This window comes from Glycine soja, chromosome 13, assembly GCF_004193775.1.
Source record: "Glycine soja cultivar W05 chromosome 13, ASM419377v2, whole genome shotgun sequence".
Taxonomy (NCBI): domain Eukaryota; kingdom Viridiplantae; phylum Streptophyta; class Magnoliopsida; order Fabales; family Fabaceae; genus Glycine; species Glycine soja.
In genome coordinates this window covers 21,744,183-21,766,330 of record NC_041014.1, presented here as the reverse complement: position 1 = coordinate 21,766,330, position 22,148 = coordinate 21,744,183, and the positions used below count along the sequence as shown (strand labels likewise).

The 22,148-nt window shown below is 29.9% G+C and overlaps 1 protein-coding gene and 1 long non-coding RNA gene across 3 annotated transcripts; one reads left to right on the top strand and one right to left on the bottom strand.

Annotated features, from left to right (window-relative positions):
• Nucleotides 1–1,570: 1,570 nt before the first annotated feature.
• LOC114382702 (probable xyloglucan endotransglucosylase/hydrolase protein 23) lies at nt 1,571–3,280 on the bottom strand. The gene is made up of 3 exons (XM_028342280.1): nt 2,875–3,280; nt 2,556–2,749; nt 1,571–2,191 (listed from the first exon to the last, which is right to left on the bottom strand). Exons 1-3 carry the CDS (start codon nt 3,133–3,135, stop codon nt 1,795–1,797), a joined length of 852 nt encoding a protein of 283 aa, XP_028198081.1. The 5' UTR covers nt 3,136–3,280; the 3' UTR covers nt 1,571–1,794.
• Nucleotides 3,281–10,720: 7,440 nt separating this feature from the next.
• On the top strand, nt 10,721–14,209 carry LOC114380918. 2 transcript variants are annotated; one of them, XR_003659898.1, is made up of 5 exons: nt 10,721–10,954; nt 11,417–11,577; nt 11,906–12,036; nt 12,456–13,076; nt 13,480–14,209. It is a non-coding gene; the product is annotated as an uncharacterized LOC114380918 (long non-coding RNA). The 2 variants fall into 2 exon arrangements; XR_003659899.1 differs by having other exon boundaries at nt 11,906–12,042.
• Nucleotides 14,210–22,148: the final 7,939 nt, after the last annotated feature.

The following is a 22,148-nucleotide window of genomic DNA, read 5'->3' as shown; positions in this document are numbered from 1 at the left end:
TCTTAATTAGGTCCCACCAAAAATTAAATATTACATCTAACGGTCAAACGGTCACACTTTGCTATTATTGGGATTCCCATCCACAGTTAAATAAGAAAATGTTACGGGTGATCATGGATTTAGATTTACAATCCAACCTATCCAATTATATTGGATTGAGTTTCTAAAGTATTTAGATCAAACATGATTCAATTCAATTAAGATCCAATTATAAATAAATTATGCAATGAGTTTTATTTTTCTTAACCTAACCTAACCCAATATGATCATATCATATAATTTAATTTATTATATATATAAATTAATTATTAAATACAAAATTTATTATTAATTTTTAGATCACATAATTTATTAAATTATTAAATTAAATCACTCATGATTTTTTTCTTTTTTAAATTATTTTATCTCTGTCTAGATTTTGTTTAATGTTTTTGAATGTTAATATCATATTTTATTTTTATCTAAAATAAAAATATCATATTAATATTGAGATCCGAACATCAGATACGTGACATAACCTCACCTCTGTTAAATTGATCTTATAGAGATACTTAAATTGAAAAAGGTAAAAATGAATGATGTGCACAAATAAAACCCATTTAAAAACTTAAAGAGGGATCTTACATTGTAGATATTCTTATAACCATGTATTTTACTCATCTTAAATGGATTTTGATATTTATGCTAAATATCTTTGGTAAATTTGTAAAGAATTAATCATGCATCTTAAATCATGATTTGGTTATAATTAATATTTTATTATTTCTAAGATAAAAAAAAATACTCAGTTGCATTTATATTGACCAAAATATATTCATAAATATTTTGTTGTAAAAATATATTCAAAATCAATGTTATGATTAATTTGAATTTAATGAACATGTACCAACATTATGAATGTAAAAGATTTTACATTACTAATCAAATCATAAATATATTTAGTATAAATTTTAAAGTAATTATAATAAAAGTAAATAAATATTTTTACCTTGAATAACGGTTTACGAGTAGATGATGGTCTAAAAAATATTATATTATTAATACCTATATTATTTATTGATATTATTTTACATATTTGATTGACAATTATATATTTAAAAGTACTTTTTTTATCAAGATATATAAACTAAATTACTTCCATTATAATCACATATTTTTAAATGCATTTTTAATCAAATTTAATTTTATAAAATCAAAATCTTCAAAAGTCGAAGTTTGCAAACATTTACTAAACTGATAATATGTATGGTAAAAGAAACTAAACCAAGAGGACAAAGAAAAAAAATTTAACCAGGAAAGGCTTTTACCTATTCAACATTAATCTGGATTTTTGTTGACCCAGCAAAAACATAAAATATATTCTTTTACTTTTTTAGTATTGACTGAGTCAAGATAATTTTCCTATTTGAATTCATCTGAATTTTATTCTTTAATATTATGCTAAACAACATTCTGCTTTTTCTTAGATTTTTATTTGACCTCTGACCTTTAGAGGAAGAAGATGTTGAAAATCACACGTAACAAAAAAAAAAAAAAACATCGTAACCAAAAAGATGAAGAAAACGCAACCTTAAGCGCACAATTCTTTTTATTTTTTAATTTATAACTCTCCAACAAATTTATTAAAAACCAAAATTACAACGAATCTCATTTGCACACTATTTCACAGACAATAGATGCATATAAAGTATAAACCGAGGAGCCCTATAGTGTTTTTATTAATTTACACAAGACAAGAAAAAAAAAATGAATTCATGAGGTATGAGAGGTTTATAATATGAAATAGTTTTGTTTTCATGCGATTGTGCACTCAGGAGGAAGGCCCTGTGGGAAACGCTTAGTGTCAGTGCAGTAGTTGTAAATCATGTAGTTCTTTTGGACCCACTGAATCCTAGCTTGCCCTGTTGAATCCAGTGATTGTTTCAACCATGCTTGGTTTGATGATGGATTGTTGGAGGAGCAAGATGAGCCTGAAGAAGAAGTCCAAACACATGCTTGGGCATTGAACTTTCTGTAAGAGGCTGTGAATGGGGCTTGGCTCCAATCAGTCTTCACTAGGCCTCCCCTTGTGGCCCAATCATCAGCGTTCCAAAGGCTTGAATATATCCTCATGGGTTGGTTTTTGGGAAAAGAAACCCCTTTTGATTCAAGATTCTTGAACTCCCTTATGGGTGTCCCATCCACAGAGAATCTAACATGAGAATACAAAACAAAAAAGGTTAATCATAAAGTTAGTACAGATATCTTCTAGTTATTGTTTATTACTTTATTTAACTTCTCAATTAAGTTTTAATAAATATTAAAAATTGTTTATGTACATGTAAACAGTTTTTGACCTATATCTGATGATGACAGACCATTTTATATAAGTTTTTTTCACTTTTATAATAATTATTTTAAATTTTTTTTCAACGACAACAACAATTAAGCTGTTAAATTAAACTTATGATTATAAAGTATAGTTTACATTTTTTGTTTTTTGGTCAAGTTATAGCTATCCTATACAATTAATGAAGCAGGGCATAAAGAGAGAAAAGAGGTATGCATATATTTACATGATGCTCTGAGGATTCCAAAGAATGGAATATGTGTGGAAGTCCTGGGTGGGGTCGAACCACAGATAGAACTGCTGTTCCCTGTTACCTTTCCCTTGTGTGAATACGTTTGTATGAAGAATATAAGGATCACCACTCAAGTTACCCAGAAATTCAAAATCAATTTCATCATGAGTATCCCCAAGAGAAGATAGCTGCATCATTTACAACCAAATATATAGTTATTATTATTTTTTGATTCAATTTTTCGTGCCAAAACATTTGATATGGCATAACTAAATTGACTGATAAAGAACCACATGCAGGGTAGCACACTTACATAATAAGCTGTGACTGTGCCTGCAGAGTTACCAGGCACGAGTTTTAGTTGCATGTCAATTTTTCCAAACAAGTACTCATTCCTAGAACGAAATCCAGAGCCAGAGGTCTTGTCTAGGGACAAGGTGAGAAGTTCCCCACTATTGAGGATTTTGGCACGACCATCACCCCATGTTATCTCAAAGTCTTGGTTGAAGTTACCAGCAGAGGCTGCAACCACAAAGGTTGTGATCAGAAGGGCAAGAAATATCTCACTTGCCATTCCTAGCAGTGGTGCCTAGCTACGTTTGGTTTTAATAATTATTTTGGTTGGAAAATATCGAGCAAGAGAAAGAGAGAAGGGACACAAAATGCCAAGAGAAGTATTTGGTGAGGGCTTGGAGTGCATGCAAAGTTGTGAAAGAAACTATATATAGGGAGTGCTTTAAGAGGAGGCAATTATGAGTGTGAAGGTTCATTGGGGTTTGGAGGTGGTGGAAGTGGTTGGGAAAAATTTACAAACGTGTAGAGTGCAAGAGAGATAGATATGTGGGTTGACTTGTCTTTGGTGGAGTGTGGGGACCTTGCCAGCTAAGGAGGGATGATATATCCAAATGTTCTCGAATTATTTGGGGTTCTCAACCCAAAGTTTATATTACTATTAATTATAAATATACACTTATCGCACTTGAAAACATTGGCTTTCAAACCTCAAAATCAAATGGCAGCTGTCTAGGTTATGGTGGTAGTCTTCCTTTAGTTAATAGTTCCACTAATTACTTGGTGGTAATACTATTAAATACTACATGCTTTTAATAGTTCCTCTTTTGCCAGTTGGAAGAAGAAGTGCCTTAATTAAACACCTTTTTATCTAACATCAAATTTGTTTCGATTTGGTGAGACTAATAACTTCATCCTAAAATTGGTACATACATGATCTGAGATACAGAAGCTTTTGAGAGATGATTTTCCAGATATTGTTTAATTAATCAAGGGAAATTGAGAGTGGAATAGTTTGGTCGCTAGATAAGCTTTCGTAGCTAGCTTCGTAGCAAAGAAAAACAATGGATTTTGAAAGGTTGTTATTCGTATTATGTCATCAAGTTTTAGAATAAGTGGTACACATAGGAGGAAGTTTCAAATTATGTGACGTAGGAAGAAGGGTTATTTTTTTAGGATGGGAAAAAAAGTGTTAATGGAAACAGGTGTTGAGTGGGGGGAATATTTATTACGGTATAAAAGGAATCACTGGTGTATTTTGGACTTTGGAGTTAATATATTTAAGGTGCCGGAGAAGCTAGGTAGAGAAATGAGTTGTTTATTCATATCAGCTTTCTGCCAAAAATGGGTCTTTCGCGGGTCAAATGTTGCTTTCGTGCAAAGCTGGTTATGAACGTAGTATGTATATATATTCGTCGCCATTTATGAGAAGTGGAATATCGCATATGTTTTCTTAGCCAAAGACCATTTCCTTCTTCTGGACTCTTGTTGTGAATTTCTGACTTAATCAAGCCTCTGTTTTCTCATTTTTAACCATGCCGATTAAGGACTATCATTCCAAAATGTTCCAATATCTGTGTGTATTTTAATACTATTACATAACGTTTTGAAAGAAACTTCTTCGAGTTTTATTAGAAGTAGGAGTTTAAATGACTCAAGCCAGATTAGTCTTCATGTTATGTTAAGTAGGCTTGCTTTATATAATTATTGATCTATTTGGTTGGTATTAGTTATTTTAAGCCTAATATGACATTTTCAACATCCAATTAATATTTTTTAGAATGTATTGACAGTAAAAAAAATAAAAATTACACTGCTATTTAGTCTTGGATTATTACATATAATGAAATAGTTAATTTTTATAATTAATTTAAAAAGTATATTTAAAGTAATTTCTAATTGATAATGTAAAGTTTTTTATACTCATAACATATCAAAATTAATTTCAAATCTGCACTAATAAATAATATAATGGCAGGGCCTATCCTGGCCTAATTATGTGATTTAAGTGATTTAAAGTATATTTGGAACGACAACATTTTTCTTAATTAATCAATTAACAAGATTTAAGTGATTTCCCCCCTTAAAAATAGGTATTATTTTATTAGTTTTTCTTAACTATCCATTTTTCGATAATTTTATCTTTAGTTGATTCTTTAATATTGTTGATTTTAGTTTTTTATGTGAAATACTGTTGATTTTAGTTAAACAATACATTTTAAGTGGTACTCTTTTTTTTTTTTTTTTGCTGATATTATAAAGTATAAACACTAGTAAATTCTAATTAAGAGGATATCATAATCAATTTTTGCAACATCTTTGTCTTGCAACATTTTATTTGTAATTTTCAATAGCATAGCAACAATTTTGTATAAAAAAAAAAAAGAAAACTTAAAAATAATGAATGTTTAAAACGCAACTATACTATTGAAAGAAAAAAAAAAAAAAGAGTTGCTAATGCGAACTGTTTCTCTCTCTTAGTCTCGTCACGATGATCCAATCGTACAAAGTGAATAATCAAATCCTTTAAATCTTAATTTTGTCTAAAAATTAGCCTGATTTATTGTGAATGAATCTGTTGTTGCAAAACAAAAAATTATCATTTAATGTAGTATGAACTACGCGAACTGTAGTGACTGATAATTGGATCTATGAAAATTGTGGCTTGAATCAAGTTTGTCTTTGATATCATGTCAATAATGCAAATATAAACCGAGAGAAAGAAAAAATAGTAAAAAAAAAAGAAGAAGATGAAATTAATGATTCAATTCTATTCAACAAAAAGATAAGTTAGAATGTAAATGGAAGACAAACAGAAAATTTAAAACCAATAAATAATAAGACTAATCTACCATTGTTAAGCTGCAAAGCGCGTAATTTCTTTTATTTGATCCTCAAGATTTGCCCTCATGTCATAATCTCTAGTAACTATGTTTATATTAAATAATCACCAACCGATTAATTAATTAATAATTGTGTACATGCCAACATCAATTCAATGTGCAGAGTCAGTCGATTTTGTTTGTTAATTCGTCTTACTGGGATATTAGCAATGATATGTGTAAAAGAAATTAACGTTTGAGTTTGGAGTTTTCTACTTATGATCAAGTTGGGTAGTCTATTCTATCAAAATTAAGCTTATAGAAGATAACTCTGGCACTTGACTTTCTAGATAAAAACATCATGGATTGAGTGACATCGTCATTGGTTGCTATCAATAATATTGCTGTCTTCCATTTAGAAGACTCGTGGTTTTGCTGAATTGAATCTCAAAGAAACCCCACGCAACAAAAACATGGCAAATAATTGAAAATTTAATTTAATACTGCTAGATAATGGAAATCAAAATATGCTAATAACTTTCACTTTTAGTTATGCAAGTTTAATTATTAATTTGAGATCCTCTGGATAGTTGGGGTCGGCTATTCCCTCAATAGCTTTTTCATGTTAATCTACTTTGTCAAAAAGGAAAGAAATTTCTTTTTACTAATTAATAGGATGTAGACATGATCATTGGTGGCCATGAAGTGATATCCATGTCTTCTACTGAAAAGCGTCAAAGTTTTACAACTGAATAGAATAAGAAAGAAAACTCAAGCAATCATAATAGCATAGCAAACAATTGAATTCTATATTTCGATAGATATGATGGATGATAATTCCGATCCTAATATGGCATATGAGCTAAGATCATTGTTTTAATATTTACTTTTGAATTGGAGTATATGTAGGAGTTTTTTTTTTTTGTTTTTTTATTATTAACTCACTTTTTTTTCGTAACAAGTAACTTATTTTTATTATTTATAATTAGTTCATTTTAATTTAAGTTAATTAATTTTAAATCCTGACATAATCATTAAATTAAAGTATTTTCTTTTTTTAAAAACCTTAAACCATAAAATTATTATAATATTAAGGTTTAATTGCATTTTTTGGCTACTTATCTTTCACGTTTTTGCCGATTTTGTCATCAAACTATGAAATTTGTACATTTTTTCACCTAATATTGATTTCAAAATTTTATTCCATTTATTTATTTTAATTGTAATAATATTATGTGTATATTTTTTTTTATAACAAGACTGATATTCAGCATGAAGCATCCACGCACAAAATGCATGAATGAATACGTGAATTGATACCATTAGTTGAAATAAATATTAGTTAAAATATGATTTAAGAAAGTACACTCTTCGTGCATCAATTTGATGAAATTCTGTTAGTAAATATTAGCATTTCTCTTTTTATAAACTGGTGATATAATTAATTCTCACTGCGCCTGGCTTACATTAATCTGTTATCATTTTTAAACGATATGATAATTATTTTTTCTGGTCAGCAACAATATGATAATGGTGTCATCCCACATTACTTTTAAGTAAAATTTAAATTTAAAAAAGTCATTAACGTAAAGTAAATTAAAGAGGCTTTACTTGACTAATTTAAAGTTTCAAAGCATTGATGATGTTTTAGTAGTAATTAAAATCATGGGAATCAAAATCAAACTTTAATAACACAAGAAATTAAGAAAGAAACTAAGAAAACTAAAGTTCACAACACACAATTGTGCGGATTCATAAATAAACTAGTAATATCTCTCTGCCTCATGTAATTAGCGTGTAAGTGAAAAAAATTGTTATTATTATTTTAATTTTTAATATAATATTAATATTTTTTTCATTTATATCTCTTATAATACCAATGGTGGTGGATAAAAAAAATTATAAAAAAAAATTATGATGATATAAGGATAATTTTATAAAATTATTAATTTTTTTCATTTGCTTTTTACTTTTTCTTAGTTAGTATAAAATAATAATTTTAGACAACAAATATTTTAAAACAGAGGGAATACTATTTTTTTTATTATCAATAGATATATTAAAATTATTTTGCCTCTAATTTGATTACCACGTGTTGACATGTTAATTTTTTCAAAATATTTTATTGTTTTACACATTCTCTTTTTAAAGCACAAACCTACTGTTTTTGATTATTTTTTTCTTTGCCTGTGCACAGGAGTTGCTTCTAGCTTATATATACACAATTTGATTTGAATTGGATGTGCTTGTTCTTAATTAAAATGTAGTTTGGTGAGAGGTCACTTCTAAACTACAGTTTATGTTTATCCTTGCCAACAGTTATGTAGAGATTGGTTAACATAAGCTTCACAACACCCAATTATTGTTCGAGTCAAAACATGCATACTTACAGGAGGCATGCATATTACCAAAATTTTGTCTTCCATGATGTGCATGGTCTGAACTTAAAGCAATCTACTTCCACATCCGAATCCAATCACCTTCCACTACCAAATAGTATTTGTTAACATATATATTGGTGGAGAAAAATGACAAACTCTTATTATTATCATTATTCAAAATTCACATAATTAAGAATAATAGATAATATCATAAATGAAATTAATAAAAAAAATCACAAATTTATTTAACATAATTCAGACTCTTACTTTTATATTCACAAACTCAATTTCAATTTATTTAACCAATACGTTTTAAATTATCATTTTTACATTCACAATCTATATATTTATACGTTTCCTCTTAATATGACTTATTTCTCTCACCTAAGATAATGATCCTTAGTACTTCTTCTTATCTTAAAGATATCTATATATAAATCTAACATTACAATTTTAGAAATAGAAACAAATATCTAATTTATAGAATATAAAATATATCTTTAATTTTAAACATCTTAAAAATAAGACAATATCTCTTTTTAAATTTAAACAATATCTAAAAATTTAAAATTTAAATTGTTTCCAACATATATAATTGCTAAATGTTCTTTTTCTTGTCTAGGTTGGTGTTTATTTTAGTGCGTGTCGTCTATGTGTATATAATTCACCTAGGATGTACTACGATTTTTTTTCTTTTATTAAAAAAGAGGAATATAAATTTATAATGGTTGACAGTGGGATTAGTGATTTCTCGTGAAATCAATGCTTTTAAAGGAAATACTTTCTTTTTATAAATAACTAGTTTTTTTTCATGAATTATAATAAACTAGAAGTTCATAGAATTAAATTGACCCGATAAATTTGATAACTCATTAAAATAATTAAATTGTTTCAATTAATTAGCATTTTTATTTAAAATTCAAACCAAATTAATTATAATTATCTCAGTTCTCAATTTTTTTTCAACTCAAACGAATTTGATGATCCGATAAACTAACTAATTTTAAACTTTTAAATTAATGCATTTTAAACTTAATAACTTATTTTTTTTCATCTACATTTTTTTTTCGCTTCAAAATACTCTGACAACTTTGAAATTGAGCTTCATGGACTTATAATTTTCAAATATGACTCTTTTTTTATTTATTTTGTTTCCTTAAAAATATTTTTTTAATGAACAAAAATATAAATAAATAGAGTGTTTTAAAATTAACTGCAAAAAAACTTACTTTTAAAGAGAGAAAAAAAGGGGGAACTACATCAAACACTACAATTTTTCTCTCCTATTTTAGTCTACTAGTCTTTTTGTTTTTGTTTTTAATCAATGGGAACAAGGCCAGAAGGTATTGAGAAGTGAATTATTCTTTCTACACCATTCAAATTTCTTCTACATCCAACATATTTTTAAAAAAATTAAATTTACTCTTTTTTTTTCTCCGTTCCTTTTTTTTTCCTATTCGATTTGTATGGGTTATACGAATTGTCAATCAGTATGGATCATACAGATTAACCTTATGGATTGACAATTCATATAGGACCATACGAATTTATACGGATTGACAATCTATATGACTCATATATTATATATGTAAAAATATATTATTAGATCAAAATTAATTGTTAAAAATTTATTATACAAACTTATATGTGTATTAAATATACATTAAAATTTTTAATGTTATATATAACGACATCAATTATTTTTTAACATGATTGACTCACGATCTTCTCCCTTCCTCTCACCACTGGTATATTGAAAAAAGATGTTGCAGGAAGAAAATGCCTTGAGCTATGAGCATGTGCCTTGGGCTGAAATTTCCTACACTTTAGATTCATTCAAATAAATAAGGGTTTGTTATTTTCACCAGTATTTTGATATTGTCACCACACACGTAGGTGGATTTTAAGTTTTTACTAATTTTCAAAAATAGCATTCCCACATAAATATGATTCCGTTGATACGAAATAAAAAATACGCGCCAAATTGTGAAGAAAACGTGAGTGAACGTGACAGGAAGGGGGAAGATTGTGAGAGAGGAAGGAAAAGGGTTGGGAGTGTGAGAAAGTGAGGAGGGTAGGAAGGTAATTTTATAAATGTTGGAGTAAGAATAAGAATTTTGGAAGTGAGAATAGGAACTCCCAATAATAAAGACAAGGTACGGCCAATGGGTCCAGCGGTGGTAACTGGGGAGAAACCACGGACGCGGAAAGCGACAAGTGGCAAGGCAAGCCGGCATTGGAACTGAAAAAATAATTAAGAATGCACCCATGAAAAAGATAATAAACTAAAAAAAAAGAATTGAGAATGTTTCATAGTGAACTGAGAAGTGTGTTACATACCTAAATAACATATATATCATCTTTTATTTTAAACATTCTATTAATATTTTTATTTTTTTATCATATCATAAATTTTGTCATATTTATCTTCTTTTTTTTTTTTTTCTCTTTTAAGTGTTAAAATAACACATCAAATGTCTATCAAACATTTTCTTGCATATAACAACTAAACCAACCTTTCATTGTGATGGAGAAAATAAGAGAGAATCTCTCTCATTCTTATTTATTTATAACTTAACAATCACACAATAACCGCATCTGTATATGCCCCCAATTGCAATGTCCGACAATATTACTATTACATTGTTTCCATCAATTCTATGGGACACCCTTAGAATAGAATGCTTCTCCAACTTTCTTTTTTGTTTTCCAACATAAAAATTGGCAACAACAAAGAATTAGTAAATACAAAACCAGTTAGAAAAAACATCGGAAAATGGTTGCTGTTGCCAGTTGTTGAACTTAACCCTTTCATATTTGGCCATGACAATATTGACCAACACGGTTCAACCAGAATGCTTGCTTCTGTCCCCAAGAATGCCTCGAAGAATACTCAGAGGTTTCGTTTCATTCTATTCTCTCAACTTGTATTTGTACTTAGTTCTTAGTTGTTTCATTAACATAAACATTGCAAATTCATGCATTATGTGCATCATACATTTAGATTGTTTATCATTACTCATTATAGCTTGCTAACCATTGTCCAATTACAATCCATGTCTCACGAGAAATTATTATATGATTTAGAACCATGTAGTCTCAGACTAATCCCCACATGACATATAGTCACATTTTTTCAATTTACGAAAAAAGAAATAATGAAGATTGGTCAGGATAACGTGGTTCAGTCTCACAATACATGCTTGAGAAAATATATTCCAAATAATACGTTTGATGATTGTGAAAATCAAGGCATTCGAAATAGGATGTATAAAAGGGTTCTTTGAGTTTTCTCAGATTTTCCATGTTCTTAAGTTAAAAGTTCTAATAATGATGAAGTCTTGTGACCCACTGACTGTAGAGAAATCTCCTAGTCCTTCACGCCATAACCCTGGAGTGTTCTTCTTCCTTGGAGGGATTGTAGTGCTCATCATATTGCGGATTCTTGTGTTTATATTTTGGAGGCGTATTAAACGGCCAGCAAAGGTGATGAGAACACAGCTCTGACAAGTCAACAGAATGGTAATTTGAGGATAGCATCATAAATAAAACCATAGCATACAAAGCAAAAATATTTACTACCTCAATTATCTATAATATGCCTGCAGCACATTTGGTTAATTTTGTTGTTAGTTGTGCTTCTAATGAATGATCATACTTCTGTTATTTGTGCTTGGCACTTACCAAAAGGGAAATATATTGAATCGTCAGAGGTGATGAAGATGATAGTCCCAAATATAAGACAGTTAGGTAGTTGTCAGAAAGCATACAAAATATTTGACACTTGAAATATACTCATGTTTACAGTGTACCATTGAAGGCCTTTATTGAAGTTCCATTATGTTTACAGGACCAATGGAGTTCATTAGTGGGAACCTTCGGACATTTAGCTACTTTGACTTCCGGACATTGAGGAGAGCCACTAAGAATTTCCATCCTCGAAATCTTCTTGGAAGTGGTGGATTTGGGCCTGTCTATCAGGTATAGGTACTAAATCTAATGTCACTTGCTTTAATAGCCATTTTTGTTTGTTGATTTTAGAACCTGATCTCTTAATCATGATGCACGAGTCCTTTTAAAGAGTGTCCTAAGGGCCTCATTAAGGAATAATAAATAGAAAAAATTTAATAGAAATCAGGTGGATTTGTACTGGAAATCAGGGTAAGGTGTGTCGGTAAAGGCTTTTCAGTTTTGATTCATTAAGAAGATCACTAAAAGCACTTGTTAATATTCTCCTAACTATATTACTATAATTTCAAATTTTAAGAAGACAGTGGACAGTTTGTTGAAATTCACATTAATGGGGTGTTAAAGAACACTTATGTTTGGTAGTTGAGCCTGGCATAAATGTATGTACTCCTATTGTGGTTATCATTCTGAAATTCAAATTATTTTGACAGGGAAAGTTGGCAGATGGAAGACTTAAGTCAAGACATTGTCTCCTGACAAGTCTCAACAAGGAGAAAAAGAATTTCTGGCAGAAGTGAGAATGATCACAAGCATCCAACACAAAAATCTGGTTCGCCTTCTCGGATGTTGCTCAGATGGCCCTCAAAGGATACTATGAAGAACAAAAGTTTGGACCTCATAATATATGTTATCCTTCTTTATTTCATATCAACTGTCACTCTTGTCAGCATGCTGTCTATTATATGTAAAATAAGTACTTTCGTTGAAATTGTAGATCTTGTGTATACTGTATATCATGTCCAATGTGTCATGAGTAATTCAAAGAACTGAATAGTTTTAAGGAAATAGTAATTCCTAATTTGGATGCATCTGTGATCGGGAAAGAGTGATCAATTTCTGAAATGGAGCACTAGATTCCAAACTATTCTTGGTGTAGCACGGGGATTACAATACCTTCACGAGGATTCACTTTTAAGAATTGTTCACCGAGACATCAAAGCGAGCAACATTCTTCTTGATGAAAAGTTTCAGCCTAGGATTGGAGACTTTGGGCTAGCTAGGTTCTTCCCTGAAGACCAAGCTTACCTTAGCACTCAGTTCGCAGGAACATTGTAAGCCCTTTATTCAAACGATGCTCCTCAAAAGCATTGATCACTGGTTAAATATATATCATATAGCCAATAATGTTCATCACTCACAAATAGTAAAAATATTTCATTGTACTCATCATATGATTAATTTTAGTGCTGCCAACTACCAAGGCTTTTAAAACTTTCAATTTTGTTGAGTTTTAATGGTGGGGAGATACCTCAACCAATATGATCAACACAAATCACCTTTAGCAGCTATCATTTTTGAATCTTGACTCTTGTATGCATAAACATCTAAACTCTAAGATTTTTATCATCGACACTTATCTAATGATTTTAATTAAAGATCCACGAATTCAATATATACTTTGTCTTTAATCATCAAGATTTTTTATTGATGATCTTTCTTGTCTTATTTGGTCAGAGGTTATACAGCTCCCGAGTATGCCATTAGAGGAGAATTGTCTGAAAAGGCAAACATCTATTGTTTTGGAGTTCTTGTGCTTGAAATCATCAGTTGTAGGAAAAATACTTTACCATCAGAACAGCAGTACCTACCCGAATATGTAAGTTATCAACATGATTGCGGTTGCGGTCGCAATTGTAGTCAGTGAAAAAACTAAACCTTTATGTTGCGGGTAATTGCAGAAAAAATGCGGCCGCAATTACGGTAATGATATAATTGCAGTGATTCAAAATACTTTTAGGTTGTGGCCGCAATTGCGGATGCAAACCGCAATTAAAACCATGGTTATCACTAAATTCTACTAAACTTTCACTTATTATTTGTACAACTATACCATGTTGTCCCTCAGATGATGCTTGTATAAATGAATCTTGATCACAGGCATGGAAACTTTATGAGAAGTCAATGTTGGTAGAGATTGTGAATCCAAAACTGCGGGAACATGGCATAGAAGAAAAGGATGTCATGCAAACATTCCACGTGGCCTTGTTATGCCTTTAGCCACACGCGGATTTGAGGCCTGCCATGTCAGAGATCGTAGCAATGTTGACATTCAAAGTTGAAATGGTTACAACCAAGCAATGGGGAGGGGCGGCGACCGGTATGGTCTCCCCAACTCCCCAAACATATCCTCCTATTCATATTGGATGAGGTTAAAATTTATTATCTCATTCTTGGGTAGTAGGTATCTCTGATCTCGTCTCGTATTTAATTTAAATTAAAAAAATAATTTTTTTAAAGAAAATATTAAAAATTTGATTTTAGAAAAAATAAATTAATTATTAAACATTTATTTTTAACTATTTATATATCAATAAATTTATTATAACCCATGTGTTTACAAAAATCATTAAAAAAAATATATTAAATTATATAAAAATTCTAAAATAAAATTAACTAGTAATAAAAATTTTAGGTCTTTTGATTAAATTGTGCAAAAATTCTAAAAATTTTAAATGACGGGGCAGATTCGGGGTCGGGGCGGATATAGTAATCTCTTACCTTATCCGACTTTTGATTATCGGAAAAAACCTGAATCCATACCCGATCAACTTAAATATTACCCGTCAAAATCGAAACGGATTCAAAGAGATAATCACGGGTATGAATTTTTCTTGTCATGTATGGTTACAACACCCATGAGGCCAATCTTCGATAAGGCGCGTAATGGATGATGAGTACCACTCATGGGAAGGCATATCCGAGGCTTTCACAATTGCGGTGGCATCCCCACGTAAAGCACCAATACTCTAGATTCTAGAGCACACTTGGTCCTGTCAAATAAGGAACCATTTCCTTAAAAGAAGGAAAGAGATATTAGGTCAAAGGCCCGGACAAAGTATATGGATTTCATTAATTTGCTTTAGGTGTATTATTGTATATGTATATATTTGGAAATGAAGCATCTCATGTTCATTGCAAATTGTGTACCTATCTCTTCCTTCGCATATATTTACAAATAATATTGGCAGAAATTCAACTTTAGTTGCAAAAAGAATATACATATCCTGTAGGGAGTTCTTTGGAGTTTTTGCAGTAAGGCTCCTGATAGGTGTTTGCTCTCAAGAAATTACATACTCTATACCTTAAAAACTTTACGTATAGAATTATGAATTTTTTTTTTCCAACAAGTTTTAATATGCTCTTTTTACACCTAAAAAAATCTTTTTTTCTTCTCCCAGTGTACGTAAAGAAAAAGTAGTAGTTATAACCAAACATTTTTCTTATCTTCGTATATTTTAAATTTAATGGTTGAGATGAAAAATTATTTTTTTAAAGTTACTTTTATAGTAAGTTGATTTCTTCTAATTTTGTTAAAAAGAAGACAAAAAGAGGATGAATCAACTTACTTAAAGAATAATTTTTTCAAAACTATTTTTCATCTTTAGTGTTGATTTTCTTGAAATCTAATAACTATAATGGATAGGTCATCTTAATCATTAGATTTTAATGAAATAATAGTTTGGATGAAAAGTTACTTTTGAAGAAGATTGATCCCTCTTCTAATAATAAAAGGTATACTATGCATAAAAAAGTTCTATCAATTTTTATCTTCTTTTTAGCAAAATTAAATCCAGGCTTGGGTTTTATTATAAAAAACACATCAAAGTGTACGTTTTGAGTTTTGACTCCCGTATAGTCTTGATTAAAGAATAACATTCAGTTACAAATGTAGATTAAAAAACGATTAAGATTATGATAATAAATATACATATAATATAATACTATAAAAACAAACTCCATTAATTTTTTAATCAATGTTTATAATTTCATAATTTACTACTTAAAAGTTAAAATGCACTGACTAGGTTAGAGGGGTCAAAAAATGTTTATAACTAAAATTTGTGAAAATATTAAATTAAGACAAAATTAAAAAAAAAAATTAAAACTTTTACACTACTAGTCAATAAAAAAATCATTTTTTATATTTTAAAATAATTATTATAAAAATCAACCATTCTACAATAAATAATAATTTATAATTAGATAAAAATATAAATTGTTTGTACTAATTACTAAAAACATGGTCAATTTTAAATGAGTGTTTATTTTTGTATAAACATTAAACTTTGAATTTATCATCAAATAGTGAATCAATTGGGATGTGATTGTTCTAGTTTAATATATAGTAATATCAAATTTAAAGTAAATAAATTTTTGCTTCTCAATTTCATGCTTTGGAAAGTATGAACCCCTGTTTATATTTGTGTTCCAAACACATCCTTGGTCATTATTATTTTACAACTAATTTGGGAAATTTAGAAACTACGTGTTTTGTATAAACATAACTTTGGATCCACAAGTTCAATCTCGGTCACTATTATTTTACTTCGAAGAAAACCCATCTGTTGAGTACTTTGTGAATGGAGCTATACTGTTCAACATTGATGGTAGATCCAGTTATAGAATTTTTCTTTTTTAAAACATAACACTGCCAGTTTGTAATTCAAAGAGCAATAAATAAGGGCACAACTAATCGTCTCTAGTCTCTACATTCTTTCTGTCAAGAAAAAAAATGATATATTAACTGATATCTTATGATAAATAAATGCTACAAATAATTAATCACAATAAAGTGTATGATTTTTTAATGAAGTTAAATACTTTTTGTGTACAAGTAACATATTAATCAGAACATAGTATGCTTATCTCATAGATCAAAATACATATTTTTTTTCTTCTAATTATATTAAGAAAAAAAATCCCATTCCGATATCACGCTGCGCATTTGATTTAAAAAACCACACACACACACAGAACACAATATGTTTATCAATGCCACAAAAGACAAAGATAACCAAATCATTCTCTCCCAGTTTTCCACATCATACCTTTCTTTCTAATCCTAGTCCTATCTTCTCCCTCGTCTAAAGCCTCCATAAGACAACTATCAAAGCATGTAATGTTCTCCGTGTGGCAAGAAATTCTGAGTGAGAGAGACAAAAAGAGAGGAAGAAGGCATGCAATTTTTTTTCATATCCTCTTTGATTATTCTTTCTCCATACCCATTGCTCTTCTGTTTATAATAGTGTTTTGACTCTTTAGAATTGCCAAAAGGGATGAGGTGATACATACAATACAATTCTATGTGCATAGCCTCGAGATATACAACGACAGAAAGGGACCGTAAACAAGAATGGAAAAGCACCATGGTTTATGTCAAAAAGTAGCTTTTGGTGGGATACAAACAGGGAGACAAAGACAAAAGTAAAAAGTGTGATGTGTGTTAATGCTTCCCTTCCAATTAATACTGCATGGCAGATAAAATAACCCACAGTGTCACAGGCACCAGCACCACATTCAATTCTCCCCATCCACCCATTCAATGTAGGCCTGGCTACACACCCTACGACATATCACTATTCAACGGATCCGGTTCCCTGCAAATTAAACGGATCTGTCAAATTAGGGATCCTCGTTTATCCATTTTGACTCATTACTTAATGCCCTTATCTCTTTAATCAATAAAATAAGCATATATTAAACTATTCAATGAAAAAAAGAGAGGAAAAAATGATGCATCTTGCATGCATGTTAAAGTCCCACGGGTACGAATTGAAAGATTAAAATCATACAAGGGAGAATTAGATTCATAAGATTTAACAGGCATGCAGTATTAGCATGTTTAATTACTCATTAACGCTCAGACCAACTTATTTATCGTACAGTTGAAATTTATGTTTAATGAGATCAAGTAGTAAAAAAACTGCATTTGGAACAACCTAAATTTTCTCAAACGTAACCTATATGAACCGCCAGTTATACGAACTAGTCCGCGGATTGGGTTGAGCTTTTAATTGAATGCCGTTTATTTATTAACAACCCAAGTCAAATCATGGGTCACATGCAAGCCCCTTATTTTTTTTTTTTGGAGAAATAATTATTTTTTTCTTGAATGTGTAGAATGTGGATAGATTTGTCTCTGATAAAATTTAAATTTTAATTTTTAAAAGTGAAAAAAATACAACGAATTCATTCATCCGTTAATGTTCTACACATTTATCGATAAAAATAATTATTTATCCAAAATATAATTTAATTTTTATTTTCTCTCATTTTTTAATCGTTGCAAGCATAACATTATAATACGCACTTAAAAAAATAAAAAAATGAGCATAATTTAAAACAAACATAATAATAAATATAACATTGATTGGTAAACATAATTCATCATTTTATTGTGATAACATAAGGTAATCACAAAATCAAGCTGAATCTCATTTTTTTTATGAGAATTAACTTAATGATTGTGGATTTTTGTATGAGAATCATATTTTGGATAATGTATTATTACATTAGAAATTTTAAAATAATAGATAAATTATACTAATTATTATATTTGTTCTAATTTATGTTTGTTTTCTTATTTTTTTAAGTATTTATTATAATGTTATATTTATAATAATTAAAAAAAAAGATAAAAATTAAATTATATTTTAGATAAATAAATATTTTTGTCATTGAATGTGTAAGACGTTATCTCTATCACATAAACTCTTTTATTAACGATAAGTTAACAAATAAATGAATGTGTAGGCTTTTTTATTAACGATATCCAACGAAAGTCAACAAATGAATAAATTTGTTTTTTTTTTTACTTTCAAAAATTAAAATTAAAATTTTCATTTTTCAGGATTGTCAGCGCCCCAGCCAAAACTTACGTAACATCTCCTCTTGTTCTATGTCATTTTCTCATAATTCTGTTTCCTTTCTTCGCACCATTTCATACATTGAAAATAAATAAAAAAGATTGTTGCGCTCTCATCGAAGAAAAGAGACAAAAAATATGAACATTTTTGGTTAATTTGGTCCATACTCGGGGGAGCTAGCTTAAACACACAACTAGCACAAACATGAAAAAGTTGCAGCATTAACATGCTGCGAGCCTGCTTCTATGGCCACATATAAGAATACAATTTAAGGTAGCTATCAGCAACGATAGAGCCAAAGAAATTAGAAACCTTTCAATAATAACTCATTTACAAGACAATGAAAAGGAAACCAAACAACAAAAGGGGGAGGGTGGAATTCAACTGTGAATTTGGAAGAAAAAGTGCACATTTCTTCCAAAAAATCACATTTAAGACATAGCAATATATATTAGCTTAGCTAGAAATATGACTCAATGGAAGAGAGATGATGACGATTCATGATGTGTTGTGCGCAAAGCTGCGGTGGTTCTACTTTCTACTTCTACCTGTTGTGCAATGGATTTGGACCTGTGGGAACGAGTCTTTTGTCTTCTGATGATGTGGTGTTGTTATCATAGCAAGACACGTGTCTCTTGCGGTTGCATTTGTGGGCACTATCAGGTAGCACACTACTCGTTTTCTTGTTCTTTGCTCCTCCAAACAAATTGCTAACAAGAACGGTCTTCCTTGCCACAGTGTTGGACGCAATACAAGCCCACAACAAAAGGCACAACACAAGTATCAGCTCTGCTATTCTCATCTCACCAACCTTACTAATTAAAAAACAGCACCAGTGTTTGACTTAGAAGAGGGGGCAAAAGAGATAAAGAGGCACAACACAGATTAGAAAAGCCAAGAGAGAAGGCGAGAAGGGAAGAGAGGGAATGAATGAAGAAGAAGAAAAGGAGGAGTTGGTGTTGATATTATTATTAGGGAAAGAGGTGGGGTGTGGTGAGTGTAATAAGAGGGGGTTTATGGCTAGGAATAGGACATTATATTAAGTATGGTACCTCGGATATGCAGTAAAAGACTTTGAATTTGATACATCACATCTCTGTGGTCAGAAACTTCACCAAACCTCATTAATTGACTTCAATTCTACTTGACAATATGTAGGTTATTCAAACCAAACGGAATTTGAACATAAATGATCCATGGGTAAAATATGGTGCCAAAAGCACAACATTCTGTTCCTTAGACAGTGGCATGGCAACCTAGCCTAACACATTCACACACACCTCTCTAGTCTAGAAAAAAACCCACTTGGGATTAGAGAAATTCTCCTTCGATGGAGCTTCACCACGTGCCGCTTCACTTGAGGGCCATACTTGAAAAGCTGACACTCATTGATAAAAAAAGGAGTTGCAGGGAAATTAAATGGGTGGTGGGTTTAATTTTGACTGTAGCATGCATTGAATTGATCAATGAGATTGCTTGCTTTTGAAGCACGTCTTCGATCTTTCTCTCGAACGGGTGAGAGAGTTTTGATTGAACGAATGATGGAGGTGATCGATATGTTGGGTTGCTAGTTGTAAAAAAGTTTTGGTTTTTGGTCTGTGTTGTGTTACAGTACTTTACATGGATAAATATATTATCAGCAACAGAGACAACCTGGGAATAGGTTAATGGCAACGCCGGAGTAATGAAACGACAGTTGGTGCTTCATTAAAGCCGGCCATTTCTGTTAAAACAGCAAGGTTGGTTAGTTAGCTATATTGCTATCATGTCCAATGCTTATGCTTTCACACACCCCATCTTCTCACTCACATTGAAAGGGTATACAGAAAAAGGAAAAGGTGCAGAGGTCAGGGATAAGCGATGTGACCCGTAATGGGTGAGGCTGATATCATGATAGTCTCTGTTCCCTCCCTTTCCACCGTTCCGTAGGCAAATCTATACGGAAAATAGACAGAGAGAAACAAGTACATGGCATGTCTACGGGTATTTACAGGATTCATACTTAGTTTCTTTAGATCATAAATCAAATACAGAGGATCAAATAAGAAACTTAGAAATCAAATTAATGAGTGGAGAGGAGAGGGAGGAGAAATACAAAAATATTTATATACTAATTAAAAAGGTGTATTTTTATTTTATTTTAACTAAAACATTTATTAATTTTTAAAAATATATGTCAAAAAAAATATTTTTTTTTTAATAAGTATTTGTAAATTGGATCTACACAATAATCCTCTAAGTGATATCTCCTTATCATTTTATTGACGCTTTGTCGGGTAGCATTACCAGCGTCTCTTCATTTTATCATTTTCTTAAAAAAAGGTAATGAATGTCTTTTTTTAAATCATGTTATTCATATATTTATCAATTTTATTAGAATTAGTCTTTATTTCTAAAAATTTTATTGATCAATTTTAATAAGATTTTTTTTCAATTACATTTTTATATTTATAACACTCAAATTTAAGATAGTTTGAAAAGATGAAATCCAATTTTACTTAAATCAATAACTTACTAGTAATGAATGTCTATCATTAAATTTATATAAAAGATAAACTAAACATTTTTTTAACTTTCTTTATTTTAGAGATTAATAGTATGTTTGTTAGAGACAAAACAAAAAGGAGGGGAAAGACCGGAAAAGTGTTGATTTTAATCTCCCTTCTGTTTAATATCCAATCGAGAGGAACAAATGGGTAAAAAGCAATGTAAGTCCTATTATTGATGTTCTCCCCATAATAGGAGAGAAATAGGGAGTTTTTGTAGTGTAGTAAAAAGACATTAAATATTTTTCAATTTTCATTTATTTGAATTGGTTAGTACTTCTCAATTTCTTTTCTACAATTCAAATCAAACCAATTTAATCAGTAATGAATTGGTCCAAATTGAATCAATTAGTCACTTTACTAGACAAATGTGCAAAATTATATTTGAGAAAAAAAATACATGATTTTACAAAACAAAAAATCACACATAATCCTGACATTTAAATGTGCACACATCATATTTTGTTGTAATTAACCTACTCCAATCAAATAACAACAACAAAAAAAAACACATTAATATACCATAGAACTCCAAGCCTAATAATTAATAATAGAAAAATTCAGTTTGGATTTATTGGGTTTGTAAATCACAAACATACACCTAAATTCATAACTATTGATTTGGTTGATTTGATTTAACTTTTATCATATTAAACTAAAAATTTGAATTGATTTAATTTGTTCAATTTAGATTCTCGGATTCATGGAATTGATCCAAATCAATACACATCCTTAAATAAAATCTTATATGGGGGAAAAGAAATTGATGTCTTCATGAAAATGGTGATTTTGGTAAACATTCAAGGTCTATTTTGCAATTAAAACATTTCAAACTTAACATGTAATAGGTAAAAAGATGTAATCATTTGTTAAAAGATTATTATATTCAATGATTTATACTAATGATACACTATTTGATAAATTTTTATTA